General features: G+C 46.8%; 1 protein-coding gene, 1 non-coding gene and 1 pseudogene across 2 annotated transcripts in view; 1 reads left to right on the top strand and 2 right to left on the bottom strand.

Annotated features, from left to right (window-relative positions):
• The window catches only part of DHCR24 (24-dehydrocholesterol reductase), a 36579-nt gene that overhangs the window by 1294 nt on the left and 12792 nt on the right, over positions 1–22493 (top strand). The window contains exons 2-6 of the mRNA XM_060089861.1: positions 3872–4027; positions 13684–13789; positions 14489–14607; positions 16729–16992; positions 21744–21887. Coding sequence (XP_059945844.1) covers positions 3872–4027; positions 13684–13789; positions 14489–14607; positions 16729–16992; positions 21744–21887 — 789 coding nt within the window. The remainder of the gene's footprint in view (positions 1–3871; positions 4028–13683; positions 13790–14488; positions 14608–16728; positions 16993–21743; positions 21888–22493) is intronic.
• LOC132480059 (large ribosomal subunit protein uL22-like) lies at positions 1079–1610 on the bottom strand (annotated as a pseudogene).
• Positions 13052–13183, bottom strand: LOC132484787 (small nucleolar RNA SNORA8). The gene has a single exon (XR_009531336.1). It is a non-coding gene; the product is annotated as a small nucleolar RNA SNORA8 (small nucleolar RNA).

Raw genomic sequence — 22493 nt, 5'->3', positions numbered from 1 at the left:
TGGAAGCGCTTTACTCGGGCTGCCATGGGTTGCGCTGGTCACAGTCACAGCTCCAGAGCCCAGCCTACCCTCCCTCCCAAATGCACCCTGTTGCCTAGTTCTTTCTATGTGTTCAGATTCTTGATTTACCTGCTTGTCTGCCCCATCAGAGTGTGAGCTACTTGAAGGCAGAGACTGCTGTCTGACTCCCCTCTATCCCATGGGCCCTGGCCCAAAGCAGCGCAGTGAGTGCTTAGGAACCTAAGCTAAACCAAAGGGCTCACTAGGGACAGAAAGACAACTGGCCTTGCCAGTCCGGCCCACCGCTGAGGACCTGCCCTGTGCCACCCCCCCATGCCATTGATGACCATTATTTCTCATCCTCACAGCAACACTGATAAGTCTTTTTTTTTTTTAACTCTTATTTGCTTTTTTCTTTCTTTTTTTTTTTTTTTGCAGTACGCGGGCCTCTCACTGTTGTGGCCTCTCCCGTTGCGGAGCACAGGCTCCGGACGCGCAGGCTCAGCGGCCATGGCTCACGGGCCCAGCCGCTCCGCGGCATGTGGGATCTTCCCGGACCGGGGCACGAACCCGTGTCCCGAACCCATGTCCCCTGCATCGGCAGGCGGACTCTCAACCACTGCGCCACCAGGGAAGCCCTGCATTTTTTTGTGTGTGGCATTTATTCCCAGGCCATAAGTTTTTTTGTTGTTGTTTTGTTTAATTAATTAATTAATTAATTTTTGGCTGCATTGGGTCTTCGTTGCTGCACGCAGGCTTTTCTCTAGTTGTGGCGTGCAGGGGCTACTCTTTGTTGCTGTGCGGGGACTTCTCATTGTGGTGGCTTCTCTTATTGTGGAGCATGGGCTCTAGGCGCACAGGCTTCAGTTGTTGTGGCACATGGGTTCAGTAGTTGTGGTGCATGGGCTCAGTAGTTGTGGCTCATGGGCTCTAAAGCGCAGGCTCAGTAGTTGTGGTGCATGGGCTTAGTTGCTCCGCGGCATGTGGGATCTTCCCAGACCAGGGCTCGAACCCATGTCCCCTGCATTGGCAGGTGGATTCTTAACCACTGTGCCACCAGGGAAGTCCCATAGGGCATAAGTTTTTATTTCTTCAGTTTCTTCTGGAATATCTTTTTCTTCCGTGCAACCTCTTCTTCTGGTTTAGTAACAATCTGCTCTTTTTCAGTAAAGATCATCTCAGTGTGGCAGGGAGAGCTCATGTATGGGTTGATCTGACCACGAGCTCTGTTAAGTCCTGTGCCGCATCTTGGGGGCTTTATTCACTTGGATGTGCTCAATGACCAGAGAATCTGCATTTAAGCCCTTAAGTTCAGCATTACTCTCTGCATTTTTGAGCATGTGCTGTCAAAATTCAGCACTCTTTTTGGGCCACTGACCCCGCGTCCAGCCCCACTGTTTGGCCTGGGCACACCTACTAACTCCACCATTGTAACAACGGAATGGCACACATTGCTTCTGTAAAGTGATATCCTTCAGATACTTGGTGGCTTTTTGGATATGCATACCCTTAACGGCCTGGACAGTTTCACCCGTGTTCTTAAAGTGAACACGAAGATTCGAACCTCTTGATTTGCATGGTTTTGTGGGGTTTTCTGGGTCAAGTGAATACCGAATCGTTTTTAGAGGTCACCTCAGGCAGCTTACCGGAAAAGGACCACCCTGGTAGGTCTTGTACCTGTTCTACAGGTGGGAGATATTGAGGTTCAAACTGTAAGTCATGTTCCCAAGATGGTATAGCTAGTAATTGGGTCTGGAACTCAGGTCAGCTTGATGTCAGAGCCTGAACTGTGACATTTCTTCTTTCCCAGCCCATTTCATTCCACCCTGGGGGTCTGGTTCTGTTGCCTCACACCTGGAACGTGATAATAGCTACCTGACCAGTTGCCTGTTCCCTGGGCCCTCCCCACCTCTCCTTGGCCTGCCCTTAATCATAAGGGCAACACTCCACAGGATTGCCTCCCTGCCCAAAATCTTGGTTGGCTCTGGTCAGGATCCAACCCAACCAATGTTTCAGGCGTGATGGCCTCCGCATTCAGTGTTTCAGGCTTGATGGTCTCCACGTTCACTTCTTGCCCCACTGCCCCCCTTCCCATTCCAGGCTGCATGCAGCTCTCCCAATCCATCCTCCACACCTCTGATCTTGTATTAAGTCCTGCGACTGCGGAGTTAGGCAGGGGCAAGGTCTGCCTGGTCATCCCTTTACCCGCTACTCACAGGAATCCCTTCCTCAGTAACACCCCTCTGCGCGAATGCCTCTGCTTCACGTGGCACCCTGGCCTCTCCGATCGCAGAACAGTTCTTCCCCACGTTGAACTGTTTGCCTGACCAGCTTCAGTCCAGCTTCTTCCAAGGACTCTTGGTTGCAAGTGATAGAAAATCAACTCCAACTGGCTTGAGCAAAAAGGGACTTCGTTGACCCAGGTCTTGAAAAGTCCAGGAGTAAAAGTGGCTCAGACATCACTGGATCCAGGATTCATCTCCAGCTGCCATCCCTTGGCTCTGCTTTCCTCTGAGTTGACTTTACTCTCAGGGAGGCCGTCTCCCTGCGGAGGCCCCAGCAGTTTCTGGCTTACATCCAACCAGCCTAGCAACCCAAGTGAAGTGAGAGGGCCTCTCCCAGGCTCGGTCTTAACTGGCTTCACTTGGATCATAGGCCCATCCCTGAACCAGTCACTGTGGCCAGGAGGATAGAATCAGACCTCAGTCATGTGCCCACCTCCTGGGGCAGGCGGGGAATCAGCTTCACCTGGACCAAAGGAAGATGGGAGTGTTACAGGCAGATGAAGAGGACATGGATGGTCACAGGTCTCAGCAACAGATATGCACCTCCCTGCCCTTGTCCATCAGCAGGAAGGGAATGCTTCCTCCCATGTTCCTGATGGGCTTGTCATTTCCTGGGCCATTTCTTCTCTGTATTTTGTGCTCTGGTCACTTACAGAAGGGTTTTGCAAAAGTCCTTCCTTCCATTGGCTTGGTGGGCCTCCCCTGCCTGTTCTCTCCCCCTGCTAGTGATGCGTGAGTTAACATGCGCAAATGCTTGGAACAGGGCTTGGCACCTAATAAGCCTCAGTCAATGTTAGCTGTTACTCTGTTGACTATTAATTCAAGCCCATTTATCCTTCCAGGCCTAAAGTTCGTTAGCTCTGATGGTGAATCTGGGCTCTGCCCTTCAGTGGTTGTGTGACCTTGTTATTTTGACTCTCATTTTCTTCGTCTGCAAAAGGAGGCAGGTCATCCCAACCCCCTGGGGTGGTTGTGAGAATTAAGTGAGACGAGATACAGCAGTGCTTGGTACAATGGTGGCAGCTAGTAAATAGTTATAATTTGTGCGGTTGTTATTACTACCATTACGAAACCTGTCCTGAACTTTGCAGTGAGAATTAATGTTTTCAAAGTGCTTTGATCCTGTTCTCTTGCTTTTTTTTTTTTTTTTTTTTTGCGGTACGCGGGCCTCTCACTGCTGTGGCCTCTCCCGTTGCGGAGCACAGGCTCCGGACGCGCAGGTTCAGCAGCCATGGCTCACGGACCCAGCCGCTCCGCGGCATGTGGGATCTTCCCGGACCGGGGCACGAACCCGTGTCCCCTGCATCGGCAGGCTGACTCTCAACCACTGCGCCACCAGGGAAGCCCTCTTGCTCTTTTTTCATTCTGCTTTGTGATGTGGCAGCGCTTTGGCTTTTCTGTCGGCCTCACTAGCCAGGGAGAGTCCAGAGGACAGGGCCAGTGGGTGTTTCATCATCCCGCTCCTCCTGGTACCTGGAAGGATTCAGGGTCTCGGTAAATTCCCAGCTCCCTCTCCTGAAAGCAAGGCTGTGAGCTGCCCAGGGGATCTCTGGCAGGCCCAGCTCAGCCTCTTCTCATGTCTGCAGGTGCGGGACTGGAAGGAGCAGGGCAGCAAGACCTTCATGTGTACAGGGCGCCCTGGCTGGCTCACCGTCTCACTGCGGGTTGGGAAGTACAAGAAGACACACAAAAACATCATGATCAACCTGATGGACATTCTGGAGGTGGACACCAAGAAACAGGTGAGAGTGCCATGGTTCCCTGGCTCTGGCAGTGGGTGGGGCACTGCCTCTGGTGCAGATGACTCACGGGGAGATGATTTTAGCCAAAGCCGTCCCAGAGTGGACAGGACCAAGGCCCTTGGTCATCACAGAAGGCTCTGCCCACCATTGCCATCCTCTAGAGCCTCACAGCTTTGGAAAAGAATGGTCATAGCCCCATCTCACAGGTGGGCAAAGTGAGAGCTCAGGGGGATTCTTTGATTATCTGCAATTCTACAGGAAGACAGGGATGGGGAAATCATGGGCAAAAATGAGAGATAAAAAGGAACCTATTTACCTCTTCCCAGTAAGGAAGCGTGCTAGTAAAAATTGGGCTGTGGAGGTGGCTCAGAGGGTGGGCCTCGTTCCAAGCTTTCTGGGGACCCACTTGTTAATAGCCTTAGATGTGTGTATACTCTTTGGCCTATCTAGCATTTCTACTTCTTGAAACCGGGCTCAAGGAAAAGGGAAATAAACTTAAATCAAAAACAACTCAGAGAGAGAGATTGTATTATGGCTTTGTTTTTAATCAAAGACAACACAATATCGAATAGTAGTGAGTTGTTAAATATGGTATATCCACGTGATGGCATTTTGTTGTGACACCTTGGCCAAGTTGCTTAATTTCCCTGTGCCTTTTTTTTCCTTAACAGCTTTCTTGACATATACCTGACATACAATAAACTGCATGTAAAATGTACAATTGATAATAAAATTTGACATTTGTATGCACCTGTGAAACCATTACCACAATCAAGACAATGAACCATCACCCCAAAGTTTCTTCATGCCACTTTGTAATCCCTTCCTCAGATTCCTCCCTGCCTCTTTTCCCCACATCCCTAAGCAAATAATGACCTGCTTTTCATCACTATAGATTGGTTTGTATTTAGAGTTTTATATAAATAGAATCATGCATTATGTACTCTCTTTTATTTTGTCTGGCTTCTTTCACTCAGCGTAATTATTCTGAGATTCATCCATGTTGAAGCATGTATCAGAAGCACATTCTGTTTTTATATATATTGTATATATATATATATATATATATATCTCACAGTTTGTTTATTCTTTCACTTATTGATGGATATTTGGGTTGTTTCCAGTTTGGGGCTGTTACAAGTAAAGTGGCAAGGAGCATTTGTATATAGTCATTGGGTGGACATATGCTCTTTTTTCTTTTGGGTAAATACCTGGCAGTGGAATAGCTGGGTCATATGGTAGGTGTATGGTTAACTTTTTAAGAAACTGCCAAATTATTTTCCGAGGTAGTTGTATCATTTACATTCCCGCAAGTATTCCAGTTGTTCCATATCATTGTAAACTTGCTATGGTTAGTCTTAATTTTAGCCATTCAGTTGGTGTATAGTAGGTATCTCAGTGTGGTTTTAACTTGCATTTTCCTAATGACTAATGAACGATATTGGGCATCTTTTCATGTGCATATTTGCCCTTTGTATATCTTTGATGAAGTGCTTGTTCAAGTCTTTTGCTAAAAATTTTTAATTGGGTTGTTTGTTTTCTTACTAGAAACAAGACCTTCATCATATATACAATTTGTCAATATTTTCTCCCAGGCTTTGGCTTGTCTTTTAAAACCCAGAAATTTTTAATTTTGAGGAAGTCGGATTTAGTAATTTCTTTTATAGCTTGTGCTTTTGACATTTTATTTAAGAAATCTTGCCCTACTCCATGTCACAAAGGTTTTCTCTTCTGTTTTCTTCTAGCAGTATTATATTTTTTAGGGTTTACATTTAGAACTATGATCCATTTTGAGTTAATTTTTGCATATGATGTGAGATATGGGTCCAAAAAACTTTTTTTTGCACGTGGATTTCCAATTGTCCCAGCCTCTTTTGTTGAAAAGACAACCCTTTCTCCACTGAATTGCCTTTGCACCTTTGTTGAAATCAGTTGTCCATATACACAGGTCTGTTTCTGGACTCTGCTGTTCTATTGATCTATTTGCCCATCTGTATGCCAAGAACACACTGTCTTGATTACTGTAGCTTTATAATAAAAAGTCCAAAAGAATGAGTTGGGAAGTATTCCTTCCTTTTCACTTTTCTGAAGGAGTTTGTATAGAATTTGTATTACTTCTTTAATAATTAGTGGAATTAACCAGTGAAGCCATCTGGGCCTGGAGTTCTGTTTGTGAGCAAGTTTTTAACAACAAGTTAATTTTTTTAAATAGATATAGGGCTCCTCAATTTATTTGTTTCTTCTCAGTGAGCTTTGGCAGTTTGTGTCTCTAAAGGTATTTGTCCATTTCACTAAGTTGTATAATTGATTGACATAAGGTTATTCATAATATTCCCTTACTGTCCTGTGAACATCTGTAGAATCTGTAGTGATGTCATGTCTTTCATTCCTGATACTGGTCATTTTGTGTCTGCTTTCTTTTCTTCCTGAGCAGTCTGGCTAGAGGTTAATTAGTTTTACTGATCTCAGAGAACTAGCTTTTGGTTTCATTGATTGATCTTTCTTTTTGTTTGTTTGTTTTCTATTTCACTTACTTCTACTTTGATTTTTGTTAATTTCTTTCTTTGGCTGACTTTGGGTTTAATTTTACTCTTCCTTGTCTAGTTTTTTTTTTTTTTTTTTTTTTTTTTTGGTATGCGGGCCTCTCACTCTTGTGGCCTCTCCCGTTGCGGAGCACAGGCTTTGGATGCACAGGCTCAGCGGCCATGGCTCATGGGGCCAGCCGCTCCGTGGCATGTGGGGTCTTCCCGGACCGGGGCACGAACCCGTGTCCCCTGCATCAGCAGGCGGACTCTCAACCACTGCGCCACCAGGGAGGCCCCTTTGTCTAGTTTTTTAAGGTGACAGCTGAGGCCATTGAATTAGACCTTTCTTTTTTTTTTTTAATATAGATGTTTAGTGCTATAAATTTCCACCTAAGCACGGTTTTAGAGCCATCCCCAAATCTGATATCTTACCTTTTCATTTTCATTCAGTTCAGACTACTTTCTTGTTTCCTTTTTTTTTTTTTTGCGGTACGCGGGCCTCTCACTGCTGTGGCCCCTCCCGTTGCGGAGCACAGGCTCCAGACGCACAGGCTCAGCGGCCATGGCTCACGGGCCCAGCCGCTCCGCGGCACGTGGGACCCTCCCGGACTGGGGCATGAACACGTGTCCCCTGCATCGGCAGACGGACTCTCAACCACTGCGCCACCAGGGAAGCCCTCTGGTTTCCTGTTTGATACCTGCTTTGACCCAGAGGTTTTTTAGAAGTATGTTATTTAGTTTCCAAATATTTGGGATTTTCCAGAGATCTTTCTGTTACTGATTTCTAATTTAATTTAGTTGTTGTCAGAAAACATACTTTATATGATTAGAATGCTTTTCAACTTATTGAGACATACTTTATGGCCCAGAATATGGTCTACTTGGTAAGTGTTCCTTGTGCCTTTTAAAAAAAAATGTGTATTCTGCTGTTTTGGGGTGATGTGTACTGTGTCAATTAGGTCAAATTGGTTGATAGTGTTGTTCAAGTCTTCTATATCCTTATGAATTTTCTCTTTACTTATTCCATCAATTCTTGAAAGGGGGATATTGAAATCTGCCTGTGATTGTAGATTTGTTTATATCTCTTGAACTTCTTTCAGTTTTTGCTTCATGTAATTTGAAGCTCTGTTATTAGGTATATAAATGTTTGGGATTTTTATGTCCTCTTGATTAATTGATCTCTTTTTTTAAATAAATTTATTTATTTTTGGCTGCATTGGGTCTTCATCGCTGCACGTGGGTTTTCTCTAGTTGCAGCGAGCAGGGGCTATTCTTTGTTGCGGTGCGTGGGCTTCTCATTGTGGTGGCTTCTCTTGTTGCGGAGCACAGGCTCTAGGCATGCAGGCTTCAATAGTTGCGGCATGCATGCTCTAGAGGGCAGGCTCAGTAGTTGTGGCGTACAGGCTTAGTTGCTCCGCAGCATGTGGGATCTTCCCGGACTAGGGCTCGAACCCATGTCCCCTGCATTGGCAGGCAGATTCTTAACCACTGCGCCACCAGGTAAGCCCAATTGATCTCTTTATCATTGTGAAATGACCTTTTTTAACAATTTGTTTTATTGAAGTATAGTTGATTTACAATGTTGTGTTAATTTCTGCTGTACAGCAAAGTGATTCAGTTATACATGTATATATTCTTTTTCATATTCTTTTCCATTATGGTTTATCACAGGATATTGACTATAGTTCCCTGTGCTATACAGTAGGACTTGTTGTTTATCCATCCTATGTATAATAGTTTGCATCTGCTAATCCCAAACTCCCAATCTTTCCCTCCCCCACCCCACCTCCCCCTTGGCAACCAGAAGTCTGTTCTTTATGTTTGTGAATCTGTTGTTTCGTAGACATGTTCATTTGTGTCGTAGTTTAGATTCCACATATAAGTGATATTATATGGTATTTGTCTTTCTCTCCCTGACTTACTTCACTTAGTATGATAATCTCTAGGTCCATCCATGTTTCTGCAAATGGCATTATTTCATTCTTTTTTATGGCTGAGTAATATTCCAATGTATATATATACCACATCTTCTTTATCCATTCATTGTCAGTGGACATTTAGGTTGTTTCTATGTCTTGACTATTGTAAATAGTGCTGCTATGAACATAGGGGTGCATGTATCTGTGAAATGACCTTTTCTATTACTAGTTATATTCTTTGCCTGGAAATCTACTTTGTCTGATATTAATGAAGCCACTCCAGCGTTTTTTGACTAAGTGGTGACATGGTGTATCTTTTTCCATCATTTTCCTTTTTTTTTTTTTTTTTGGTGGTACGCGAGCCTCTCACTGTTGTGGCCTCTCCCGTTGCGGAGCACAGGCTCCGGACGCGCAGGCTCAGTGGCCATGGCTCACGGGCCCAACCGCTCCGCAGCATGTGGGATCTTCCCGGACCGGGGCACGAACCCATATCCCCTGCATTGGCAGGCGGACTCTCAACCACTGCGCCACCAGGGAAGCCCCATCATTTTCCTTTTAATCTATTTGTATCTTTATAGTTAAAGTGTTTCTTGTAGGCAGCATATAATTAAGTCTTGCTTTTTTATCCAATCTGACCATTTCTGCCTTTTAATTCAGATTTAAGACCATTTACATTTAATGTTATTATTGACACGGTTTGGTTTAAACTTGTTGCCTTGCTCTTTGTTTTCTATTTGTCTCATTTGTTCTTTGTTCCTTTTTTCTTTTTTTCTGTCTGCTTTTGGATTACTGAATAATTTTTATGATTCTGCCGTAGCTCTTTTGTTGACTTACTAGCTATAAGCCTTTGTTTTGTTATTTTAGCCGTTGTTTTAGGATTTATGGTATACACTTTCCTTGTCACCCTCTACCTTCAAGTGATGGTATCCCATTTCATGTACAGTATAAGACTCTTAGAATAATATGCTTCCATTTCTCTTCTTTCCACCTTTGTGCTATTGCTGTCATCCTTGTACTTTTATACATGTTACAGACCCCACACTACATTATGGTTGTTATTAAGTTATCTTTTAAAGAAATTTAAATAATAAGAAAAATCTTATATACTTACCCATATAGTTACCATTTCTTCATTCCGTTTTGTAGATATGTATTTCCATCTGTTTCATGTTCCTTCTGCCTGAAGAACCTCCTCTGACATTTCTTATAGTGATTTTGCTGGTGATGAATCTTTCAGCTGTTGTATGTCTGAAATAATTTATTTTGTCTTCATTTCTTTTCCAACTTGTGTTGTGGTAAGATACACATAACAATGACCATCTTAACCACTTTTAAGTGTGCAGTTCAGTGGTATTAAATATATGCACCTTGTCATTCAGCCATCACCACCACCCATCCCCATGACTCTTTTCTTCTTGTAAAATGGAAACTATATCCATTCAACAATAACTCCCCATTCTTCCCTCCCCCCAGACCCTGGCAACCATATTCTACTATCTTTCTATGATTTTAACCACTCTAAGTAACTCATGTAAATGGAATCATACAATATTTGTCTTTTTGTGACTGGCTTATTTGACTTAGCATAATGTCTTCAAGGTTCATCCATGTTGTAGCATATTGCAGAATTTTCTTACTTTTTAAGGCTGAATAATATTCCATTGTATGTACATAGCACATTTTGCTTATCCACTCATTCATCCATGGACACTTGGGCTGCTTCTATGTTTTAGCTATTGTGAATAATGCTGCTATGAACATGGGTGTACACATAGCATTTCAAGACGCTGCTTTCAATTATTTTGGGTATATACCCAGAAGTGGAATTGCTGGATCACATGGTAGTTCTATTTTTAATTTTTTGAGGAACAGCCATACTGTTTTGCATAGTGGCTGCACCATTTTAACATCCCCACCAACAGTGCACAAGGGTTTTAATTTTTCCAAATCCTCACCAACACCTGTTATTTTCTGTTTTTGTTTTGTTTTTAATAATAGCCATCTTAATGGGTATGAGGTTGCCTTCATTTTTGAAAGATATTGTCAGAGGGCATGGAACTCCAGGTTGACAGTTTTTTTCCTTCAGTACTTTAAAGATGCTCCAGTGTCTTTTTTTTTTTTTAATAAATTTATTTATTTATTTTATTTTTGGCTGCATTGAGTCTTTGTTGCTTCATGCGGGCTTTCTCTAGTTGCGAGCAGGGGCTACTCTTCATTGCAGTATGAGGACTTCTCATTGTGGTGGCTTCTCTTGTTGCGGAGCACAGGCTCTAGGTGCGTTAGCTTCAGTAGTTGTGGTACACAGGCTCAGTAGTTGTGGCTCCTGGGCTCTAGAGCACAGGCTCAGTAGTTGTGGTGCACGAGCTTAGTTGCTCTGTGGCACGTGGGATCTTCCTGGACTAGGGCGTGAACCCGTGTCCCCTGTGTTGCCAGGCAGATTCTCAACCACTGTGCCACCAGGGAAGCCCTCCAGTGTCTTCTTGCTTGCGTTATTTCTAACAAGAAATCTCTCATCCTTATCTTTGTCCCTCTGTATGTAACTTATCTTTTTCCTCTGGCTACTTTTAAGATTTTATCTTTATAACTAGTTCTGAGCAATTATTACAGTGTGCTGTGGTATAGTTTTCTTCATAATTCTTGTGCTCGGGAGTCATAATCTTTCATCAAATTTGAAATTTTGGGGGTCATTATTTCTTCAAATATTTTTCTTTCCCTTCCTCTCTCTCCTTTGAGGACTGCTGTTACACATATGTTGGGCCACTTGAAGTAGTTCTACAGCTCAGCTCACTGAGCTGAATGAACAGCAGTTCATTAAAGGTTTTTTTCCTCTGTGTGTTTCATCTTGGATAGTTTCTATTGCTGTGTATTTAAATTCATCACTCTTCTTCTGCAGTGTCTAATTTGCTGTCAGTTCCAACCAGTGTATTTTTCATCTCTAACATTGTGGTTTTCATTTCTAGAAGTTTGATTTGGATCCTTTTACTGCCTTTTAAATGTCTGTACTTAACTTTCTGAACATAGGGAATACAGTATCAATAATTATTTTAATGTCCTTGTTTGCTGATTTTAATATCTGTGTCAATTCTGGGTCTGTTTTATCAAAACAGATTGATTGATTATTCTCATTATGGGTTGAATTTTCCTGCCTCTTTGCATGCCTGGTGAACTTTGATTGGATTCTAGGCATCATGAATTTTACCTTGTGTGGGGTGCTGGATATTTTTATACCCCTGTAAACCTTAGTGAGCTTTGTTCTAAGATAGAGCCGAGTTACTGAGAAACAGTTTGATCCTGTTTGGTGTTGATTTTTCAGGTGGGCCTGGAGCAGCATGTAATCTAGGGGCAATTATTCCCCGCTGCTCAGGCAAGAATATTCTGAGTACTCTACCCAGTGCCCTGGGAGTCATGAAGTTTTCCAGTCTGGCTTGTGGGAACAGATACTATTTCCTGCCCTGTGTGAGCCCCTGGCACTGTTACCTGCCAGGCTCTTCCCCTGGCCTCAGCCTCTGATAATTTCGTCCTGTGTATGCACCAATCAGTACTCAGTTGAATACTCAACGGGCACTCTTCGCAGTACTTCAGAGTTTTCTCTCTGCAGTTCTCTCCTCTCCAGTACTCTGTCCTGCAGACTCTATTCACCTTGGTCTTCTAGGGCCCTTGACTCAGAGTCCACTGGGCTCTCCCTTCCTGCACTGCCTAACTCCAGGGAGTTAGCTGGGGCATTCATAGAGCTCACCCTGTTTGTTTCCTGTCAGCAATCATTAACTTCGCTGCCTGATGTTTACTGTGTTGAAAACTCCTGTTTCATATATTTTGTCCTTTTTTTCTCCAGGCAGCAGGTTAAACTGGTTCTTTTCGCTCCATCTTGACTGAAAGCAGAAGTCCTCTTGATGGCGTATTCGTGTGTCCATTAAAAATCATGTTTTGGGCTTCCCTGGTGGCGCAGTGGTTGAGAGTCCACCTGCCGATGCAGGGGACACGGGTTCGTGCCCCGGTCCGGGAAGATCCCACATGCCGTGGAGCAGCTGGGCCTGTGAGCCATGGCCGCTGAGCCTGCGCCTCCGGAGCCTGTGCTCCGCAATGAGAGAGGCCACAACAGGGAGAGGCCCGCGTACCACAAAAAAAAAAAAAAAAAAAAAAAAAAAAAATCATGTTTTTTTTTAAGCATAAACTTTTTTTTTAATTATTATGTGTAACATAGGCAAAATTACTTAAGTCAATAAATTTTTAAGGATTTCCTTTTACTGCTGGTCACCTCAGTTCCTCCAGTGTTTGGGTCATAATCTTCAAGATAGCCCTTTCAAAAAGAATTTTTGCTCAATACACAGTTGTCTTGTCAGTCAGTCCACAATTCTTTTAGCTGGGCTTCTTTGATCTACAGTGGAATATGGACACACTACAAAATTCCCCACCTGTAATCTTTGGGATCCAATTTCCCCAAGCAGTTTACTTTAGGACCGTGTTTAGGGTCAGAGGGGATGAATCTTCCTGGTTCTGAATTTTACACACCCTAGAAAAAGAGAAGCATTAGTTCCTATTGAAGATTATGTCAAATTGAATAGTATGAGAAACTACAGGAATACTGTATCGGTAGAAATACCAGGTCTAACATGCACAAAGCCAAGAAAACCAATGATGCCAGATACTGAATTAATATTGCCCTGTCCTTTGAACAAAAATCATGTTTTCCAGGAGGATTTAATGACAAGGGATCATGTCACGGTATAGCATTAAATTTTTTTAAAAAAGTCTGTGTTATGTGTGTTTGCATTTGTGGGCGTGTGTGTGTGTGTGTTGTATTAAAACATAAAAGTAGTAATATAGATATGCATGGGAAAAGACTGAAAGGAGATATACTCCAGTATTAACATTGATAACTTGGAAGAACTAGGATTAATGATTTTTGTCTTCTTCGTATATGCTGTTTCTTCCAAATAAATGAGTATTTCTTCTTCTAGAAGAAGAATAAACTAAGTATTAAATATAAAGGTATTTGAAAGAACAAGATTAAACACTATCTAACCCAGCACGAGAAACCCCATTCACTGTAACTAAAGGTGGTGGAATGCTCTGGAAAGAGGCTGTAAAGCCCATATAGGAATCCCCATGTTGATTGTTTGGGAAGGTCTGGGATAACACCTTCTGCAGACAGAAGCCCCCATTAGGCCTGGCAGCCTCCTTGTGACCCAGGGTCTCTCTTCTGTGTCAGCAGATTGTCCGCGTGGAGCCCTTGGTGACCATGGGTCAGGTGACTGCCCTGCTGACCTCCATTGGCTGGACTCTGCCTGTGTTGCCCGAGTTGGATGACCTCACAGTGGGTGAGAAATCAGACAGATTTCATCAGAGCTGAGGAACCTCGGCCCACCTTCCTTCAGGTCCAGGAGTCACCACTGTCCCATCTGTGACGGATGTCACCCTGTCTCGTCCAGCACCAAAGACAGGGCACTCACTGCCTGTCAGTCCATGTCTGAACAGCTTACGTTATCAGCATGCACTTTTCGATCGGTGGTTGGAACCTGCTTCCCTGTGACTTGCATCCATCGCTCCAGTTCTGCCCCGTGAAACACACAGAATAAGTCTAGTCTCTCCTTCCGTAGGATTCGAGGTCCCAGAGCCTTTTCTTCTCCAGGGGAAACACCTTCAGGTCCTTTAACTGTTCCCAAGGGACACGGCTTCCCCCACCCAACCAACCCTCTTTTCATCAATGTCCCTGCTGAAATGAATGTGCACAGACAGGTTTCTAGGTTGGGTCTGGCCAGAGGTGATGGCGTGAGCGCCCTTGACGGGGTCTCCCACCCATCTTCCACCTCTAAGCAAGCCCTCATGCCCACATCTTAGGCCCTCCTTCTCTCTCCTGCTCTCTACATCCATAGAGATGGGAAATCTCCCCTAAGATCTGCCAGCCCTGTCATGCCTCCTTCATGCTCTGAGTTTCCCCAGCTCCAGCGAGGTGTCCTTTTCCCAGCTCTCCCCAACCCCCTTCCAGCTCTGCCTGGCTAATGCACATGTCTCTGCAGGGGGATTGATCATGGGCACAGGCATCGAGTCTTCATCCCACAAGTATGGCCTGTTCCAGCACATCTGCACTGCCTACGAGCTGGTCCTGGCCGATGGCAGCTTTGTGCGATGCACACCGGTGAGTTCAGAGTTGGGGGATGCCCCCACCAGCCTGCTCTGGGCATTAAAGACCCCTGGGAGGTGGCTCCCCTGGGGGTGCTTCATTTCAAATACACCTGTCCAGTCTGGGTCTGTATCCATAATAATAACAGATTTATGTAGCCCCTGATATGTGCTCAGATACTGTTGTAAATGCCTCATGTATATTAAGGCATTTAATTGTTAAACAACTTTATGAGGTGGGTACTATTATTAGACACATTTTACAGATAGGAAACTAAAGCACAGAGAGGTTAATGAACTTGCCCAAGATCACACAGCTAGTAAATCCCACACGGCTGGGATTCAAACCCAGCTTATCGGGCTCCCAAGTCAATGCCCTTAGCAGTTCATGTCACCATACTGTCTTGAAGTCAGGCCCAAGCATCAACATTCTATGCCAGTGGTGAGGTGTAACCAACAGTAATCAGAGGGGCGGTTTTGGAGAAATAAAAGGCAATTCCACGGCCCAAAGTAGGATGCAAACAGTTACGGAGCAGGACAGATGGAAACTTTAAATAAACTCAGATCTCACTGAGCATATCTAAGGAGCCCCTGGGATGGGAGGAACAGTGTGATCCTTTAGAAGTGAATGTTTCCGGGCTTCCCTGGTGGCGCAGTGGTTGAGAGTCCACCTGCCGATGCAGGGGACGCGGGTTCGTGCCCCGGTCTGGGAGGATCCCGCGTGCCACGGAGCAGCTGGGCCCGTGGGCCATGGCTGCTGGGCCTGCACATCCAGAGCCTGTGCTCCACGGCGGGAGAGGCCGCAGCGGTGGGAGGCCCACGTACCGCAAAAAAAAAAAAAAAAAAAAGTGAATGTTTCTGAGAGCCACCAGAGTTGTTGGCCTCACAGAGTCCAGGGCAGGACTGCAGGCTTGAGAGCTCTGGTCTGGACAAGATAGACCTCTTTCAGGATTCACACCAGTTCAGCACCTTTCCCGAAACGCTCGCTGGTCCCTGCCTTCTAACCTGTTTATTATGAGCAGAGAAAGGAGACAGGCATTCATGAATTACTTCCCTGCTCTGAGGTCCAGTTTCCTCATCTGGCAAATGCGTTGTCAGGAGGAGAACGTAGATGCCGTATATTAAGCTCCTAGCACAGAGCCGGGCGTGCAGCGGACACCTGGTTATTACTGCTGTGAGCTGACGGTGTGATCAGGCGGTGGCCCAGATGGGCATCGGGTGGCCCATGTCCGCTGTTGCAGAGACTTCTGCCAACCTGCTGCAGAGCTCCCCTGCTCCATCATGGCCCTCACCCCACCACCTCGCTGCACCCACCACACCAGCACCAAGGGCGTTCAGCGTGAGCAGAGACCATGCAGGACTGTCCTCTCCGTAAAGCCTGGACAAGGCTAGACTTCTTCACAAGGAGCTTTATTAGAATCAAAGAAGCTGCCTTAGAACGGCCAGATGAAAAGTTGTTTGTCTCCAAGACAAATACCAAAACAAGAAAATCATGAGGTTAGAAGGAGGGTCGCTGGATCAGGTGTCAGGCGGCCTTGCCTGAGCCCGACATCGCTGCACTGAATTGGGGGGAAGCCTTGGGTGAGCCATTGTCCCCTCTTGGAGCCTCACTCTCCTTAGCCATTCAAGCAGGAATGTTAATGCTCTCCCTGGACTGTGGTTGGGGAGCGGGGAATGCACAGCTAACGGAATGGGAAAGGCTTTGTAAGTTTCAGTAATGGCCCATTTTAATGTCCCCTGGCTACCTTGACCCTCATTAAGGGTTCATCTCTCTCTAGCCTGGCCTGGGACCCCTGGCCCTTGGTCCCTCATTTTAGGACTCTGGGCAGAGCTGGTCCTGGCCTCTTCCTGGGTAGCCTGTGGTCCAGGGGCTGTGCCCAGGTGGAGGAGAGAGGATGTACTCTCCCTGAGCATCCCTGATACAGAGGGCAGTGTAAGGTCAAATGTCATGCTGAAGCTGCAGGGGGAGGACTGAGGCCCAGAAAGTGCAGTTGCGAGGTCCTTGTTCAAGTTGACACAGATAGTGCCAGGACAGGGATTTAGCCCAGGCCCTGCGTCCTCTGCGCCCCGCTGATGACTCACTGCAGCGCGGGGTTTGGGGGTCAAACATTCAGCATGTGTCCACTCCGCCTCACAGTCGGAAAACTCAGACCTGTTCTACGCTGTGCCCTGGTCCTGTGGGACCCTGGGCTTCCTGGTGGCCGCCGAAATCCGCATCATCCCCGCCAAGAAGTACGTCAAGCTGCGGTTTGAGCCGGTGTGCGGCCTGGAGGCCATCTGTGACAGGTTCACCCGTGAGTCCCAGCGGCAGGAGAACCACTTCGTGGAAGGGCTGCTGTACTCCCTGGAGGAGGCCGTAATCATGACGGGGGTCATGACGGATGAGGCAGAGCCTGGCAAGGTAGGCCTGGAGGAGGAGGGCCTGGACGGGCTGGGATGGAGCCTCATTCCCCACCCTGACCCTGGCAGCCACGCTCTTTGAGGCTGCGACCTGGGTCAGCCCACCTGGGCAGCAGGAGCTATGGTCAGCCGTCTTAGGCTGTGACCAAAGTATCCATTTACTCTGCCCCTACCATCTGCCTGGTGACGTGTGTGTCTCTTGATAGGCGTACTCTTTGATCCTCACAGTAACCCCATTTTATAGATGAAGAAACCAAGGCTCCAAGAGGCCATGTAAACTTCCACAAGATGACAAAGCCAAGATTTGAGTAATGGATTTGATGCCTCAGAATCCAGATTCACACCCCTTCAGCGTACACTGTGTAATTTTTAATAGCCGTTCTTTCTCCATTGAGAAAGGATTTGTGCTTATTATGAGAGGCTTGGAAAGTGTACAGAAGTAAAAGGAAAGAAAAGACTCCACCTATAAATATGACCCAATCCAGTTCTTGCTAATGTGTTTGATAGATTTGTTTCCTCTCTTTTCGATGCACAGATTTTTTTAAAGCTTTTACAAAAGTAGTATAACAATGTTGAAATATATAAAGAAAAAGTTAAAGTGCATCTCTTCACCCAAGCATGCTCCCAGGGTAACCACTTGTAACACTGCACTCTTCAAGGCCTGTGCCTGTGCGTGCGCATGTACGCGTGTGTACATGCCCACGCCCTCGTTTTATCCCATGCTTTCTGTTGTTGCCTGTAATTAGCCTAACTCATTGCTTCCCGATGAGCATTTATTTTGCTTAAAATGTTTTGCTCTTACAAGTAACATTGCATTGAAGATTCTCTTGCATCTATCCTTGGCCTCTTGTGCATGCATTTCTGTAGGATTGAGTCCAAAAAAAGGAATTCCTGACCCAAGGGGTTTGAATATATTAAATATTGATAGATATGACCAGTGACCTGCCAGAAATGTGTGCTTTTGTCCACTTCCAGCGACGCAGTCGTGTGTGAGAATACCTTTCCCCCACCTCCTTGCCAGTGCTGGATAGCATCATTCTTTCATTTTTGCCAATCTGATAGGGTTAAAAATAGTAGCTCGTTTTATTTTTCAGTTCTCAGGTACTTTCAAGGTTACCATCTCTTTGCACAGCGTTTCGGTTTGTTTGTCTTCAGCTGTGATCACCTGTTCAAATTTGTAGTTTCTGGTTTAATGTGATAAGCATTTCTACATATCGTTACATTACCTTCATGTTTAATGACTGCAGAAACATTGCAGTGAGCAAATGCCCTATCATCTACTAAACCACTGCCCCATAGTTGGAAATTAAAGTTGCATCCAGTTTTTCATCATTTTAATTAATGTAGCAGTAGACATCTTTTGTCTATAATTTGAATAACACCTTCAAGTAGAATTCGTACAACAAAGCATAGGCACTTTTAAGGCTCTTGATCTATCCCTATATACTTAAAGCATTTTAAAATCAAAAAGGACTCAAAAATCATCTGATACAATTCCCTCTCCAAATAAGGAACGGAGGCCCAGAAGGGGAAAGAGGCTCCTCTGAGGACCCACAGCAAGCATGAGGCAGATTGAAGTTTGGGTCTCTGACTCCTGGTTGGGTGTTTGTTCCCCGCCATACCAGCTTCTAGAATTTGGCATCATCTGCAAACTTTGATCGAGCACCATTCTTTATGGGTCATTAGTGGGCACTGGAGGATGGGGATCCTGGAGCAGGAGTGGGACTTCAGACACTGAGCCCAAATGTTCTGGTGTCCCCAGGCCCTGGCTCTGCCTGAGCTCAGGTCGGGCCAAAGCCCAGGCAGTGTGTCACTCTGAACCTAGTCACCTGGCAAGGAGGTCTCGTCCAGGGGTTTTCCACCTTGTCTGAGATGTTCCTCTGGAGGCTGCCAGTGGTGATAAGCTAAGGGCCGGGACCAAGGGGTATCACCACCCGCTTTGTACTGAAAGTCATCTCTTTGATGTATTAGATGCCACCTAAGGTTGCAGTTGGGCAAAAGGGATTGTACAGCTTTTAAATTGTTTGAACACTCTGACCAGTTCCCTTATTTCCCAGGAAGACCAAGGTTTTCCCCAGAGGCTTGCCTGGTATCAGTGGCAGAGGGGCCAGGCCTCGAGCCACAGACTTTTGCAAAGTGTTCCCATGATGCCGGATGAGAACGGGGCCTGGGGCCGCGGGAGAGTGATGGGTGCCAGAGGCCTGTGCATGTTTCATCGGAAGAGCATTTCTCCCAAACATGCCTGTTTGGCAGGCTGCTCAGGCATTTGTCCCTGCGTGCCCAGGCACTGTCCACCCTGGGAGAAGGCAGCCACCCCGTTTTACAGGGGAGCCCGGAGATAGGAAGTGGCTTGTTATCTAAGTGCTTGGATTGGAACTGGAACTCCTGCCGCCTCTTGGCTGCCACGGCTGCTATATGCCCCAGGAGAGACGTGCCATCCAGGTTCTTTATCATGTCCCAGGCTTCTCTGGCACAAAGAGTTACCGATGAGTCCATGAACACCAGGAGTGCCTGTATCCAGGTTCCCCCGAGTCTCGGGTTCATCAGGCAGCTGGTGCCACTGCCGGTGTGTGACCAGGTCCACCTAGGGTTACATCAAGTTGCTCTGTTCCTGTTAGATCTGACTCCCCTTTGCATTCGCAGGTGGAGGCCAGCCTGTGGTGACTTCTTCCCCGCCCTGCACTATCCACACTCTAACTGACTTGGACAAGCAGGCTCTTTAGCCCGTTTCCTGGTACTTTGTGGCCTGGTTTCCCCACTGCAGAGTGGCCTAGCAGCAGAGTGGCCTGCACACAGCGGTGACCCCCAGATGGGCTGCAAGTGTTGGCTGCCAGAGGTGGAGGGCAGAGGTTGCCTGGCTCCAGGGTGGAGGGAGCTGCCGAGGGCTGGGTGCAGTGAGAGGGCCGGGAACTGAATACCGTGCCCCTGTTGTGGGCAGGCCCTGTGCTTGGCACTTCCTGCATTATCTCTTGTAGTCTCTCTAACCATTTTGCCTGTACTGAAAATGAGGCTCAGAGAGGCTAAGTAACCTGCCAGGATCAGCCTAGTGCATTAAAAGTGGAGACAGCAAATCAGCAAACAGTAGGCACACAGCAGTCCCATTTATATAAATCTGTGTGTGTGTGAAAATAAAACCTAATGAATACACATCAGTTTTTAGCAGTTCCCCCTGAAGGATGAGGCTACAGGGGCATCTCTCAGGTTATACATTACTGCAGTGTCTGAAGTTTTCACAAGGCGCGTACGTTGCTTTTAGAATCGGGAAAAAAGTTAATAGTTTTTTTTTTATATATATAATGCCCACATTCTAGAACCCACCATTCAAGGTTCTCTGCCATCCGCCTTGGCCTTCTTTTGCAACATGGAATGTGCTTGAGTCCTTGCCTTGCCTTTTGCCAGCCTTGTGACCTCGGGTAGTCCCTTCAACCTTGATGATTCTTTCTCCTGGTTAGTGAAGCAGGGACAGCCCTTCTGTGCAAGGTCATGGAGGAGAGAAAGAAGGGATGTGTGCAAGGTCATGGAGGAGATAATGAATGTATGCAAAGTCAGGGAGGGGACAAAGAGTGAATACGCCGGGTACTGGTGCTGCCTGCCTGGAGTGTGGGCACTTAGCCTGTGCTGTGATTATTCTCCAGCCACTCTGGGCTTGCTTACTTCTTGCCTCTGCTCCTGTCTTTCCCTCCCTGATGGTCCCCTGGCAACATTCTACCTCTCCTACGTGGCCTCCACTCTCCGCTTCCTCCTGTCCCTTTGCTGGGTGTGATCTCACCTGCCCCACAAAAGTCGGGCGCCTCTCCCACCCCAAGAGAAGCTGGTATGACATGGGCCCGAGCGTCTGAAGTGTGTGTGTATGTAATTTCTAATAGGCCCAAAGATCTCCCACAAAGTATTTATCTTTATTGCCATTTTACATGTGAAGAAACAAGCTCAAAGTGTCCTGCGCCAGGTCACACAGCTAGTGGGTGACGGCCAGGGTCTGGCCTCGGCCGCCCAACCTGAAGCCCATGACCCTTCCGGGTTGCTGCCCTGCCTGTCTCCAAAAGCATCGGCCCACAGTTCCTTTCATGGGTGAGGAAGCTGAGGCTCAGAGAAGCTAAGTCATCCCAGGGCACACAGTAGATAGAGTCCTGAACCATTTAGGGCTGAAGAAAACACCAGCTAAATATATGATTTAGGCTTGGAGACCATGGGGCCCAGTGCCAGGGAAGACTGTAGCTTTACTGTGAGCTTCCTCCGTTGATGGTGGCTGCGTGGGGGGAGCGCTGTGGCCAGAGGATGTGGAGCTTGGTCCAGGGCAGCAGGGAAAGCACCGTGGTCAGTTAGTGCTGTCGGCTGTGGGACCCAGTGGGGAGGATGACCCACGCTCAGTGTTCGTGCCGACGCTGGCCTCGTGGGAGGGAGGTGGGGAGGAACACGCCTGTATGGAGCGCTGCACTGTGGCCTACGGCGACAGACACCAGCACTTCAGTTCTCTCACCGAGGAGGAGTAGCAGGCTGAGCTCTCGAGCCTGTCAGGAGTTCGCTGTCGGGCCCTGGGCTCACCACTTAACCTCTGTGAGCTTCTCTCTCTGCTAGAGAATGCTGGCTCTGCGCATTAACCTCGCCCGGCTTTCAAGAGCCTCCGAGGCAATAATAGACATGAAAGAGCTCTGGAGAGGCCAGGAGTGCGGAACAGAAGCCAGGTATCACTGTTACAGCCCAATGGCATTGGGACTTGCCTGTGGCCTGACACAGTGCCCTCTGTCATTGCAGCTGAATAGCATTGGCAACTACTACAAGCCGTGGTTCTTCAAGCACGTGGAGAACTACCTGAAGACAAACCGCGAGGGCCTGGAGTACATCCCCTTGAGACACTACTACCATCGCCACACGCGCAGCATCTTCTGGGAGCTCCAGGTGAGGCTAGGATTTCCTGGTAGTCCTGGCTCCCGGCCAGGCTGGCAACCAGGATGGTTTCCCCTCCCTTGGGGGAAAAGAGTGGCTTTGTCCTAGGGACCAGAACAGCCTCTTAACCCAGCAGCACAGTGCTTCCTTCTTCAGGAGCAGCCACCTTGCCTTAAAGCAGCAGGCTCTCCCCACACACCTGCCTGTGCCAGAAGGTGGGGCGCGGGGCCCAGTGCTTTGGGGAACACTGACCTGTCCTTGAGGAGCTGTAGCCTAGCCAAGCAGACAGACTGCGGCCTGAGAAGAGGAAGTGGCTGGTCCTGCCCAGGGCTGGAGGTAGCTGTCAAGCGTGGCCTTGACGTGTGAGCAAGAATTTGCTGTTGTGTGATGAGCGACGGGGAGCAGTGACATTTTAAATAAGCGGTCAGGGAAGGCCTCTCAGGAGATGCCTTGTGAGCGGGACCTGAACATAGGGAGGACACGCCAGGCAGAGGAAGAGCCAGAGCACAGGTCCTCAGATGGGCTGAGTGGGTAGCTTTTTATTTATTTTTTTTAATTGAAGTGAAAACATAAAATGAAACATTTTAACGTGTACAGTTCAGTGGTATTTGGTACATT

The sequence above is a fragment of the Mesoplodon densirostris genome, chromosome 2, assembly GCF_025265405.1.
Source record: "Mesoplodon densirostris isolate mMesDen1 chromosome 2, mMesDen1 primary haplotype, whole genome shotgun sequence".
Taxonomy (NCBI): Eukaryota; Metazoa; Chordata; class Mammalia; order Artiodactyla; family Ziphiidae; genus Mesoplodon; species Mesoplodon densirostris.
Note: the sequence above shows the minus strand (reverse complement) of the source record. Positions and strands in the feature narration are given on the sequence as shown.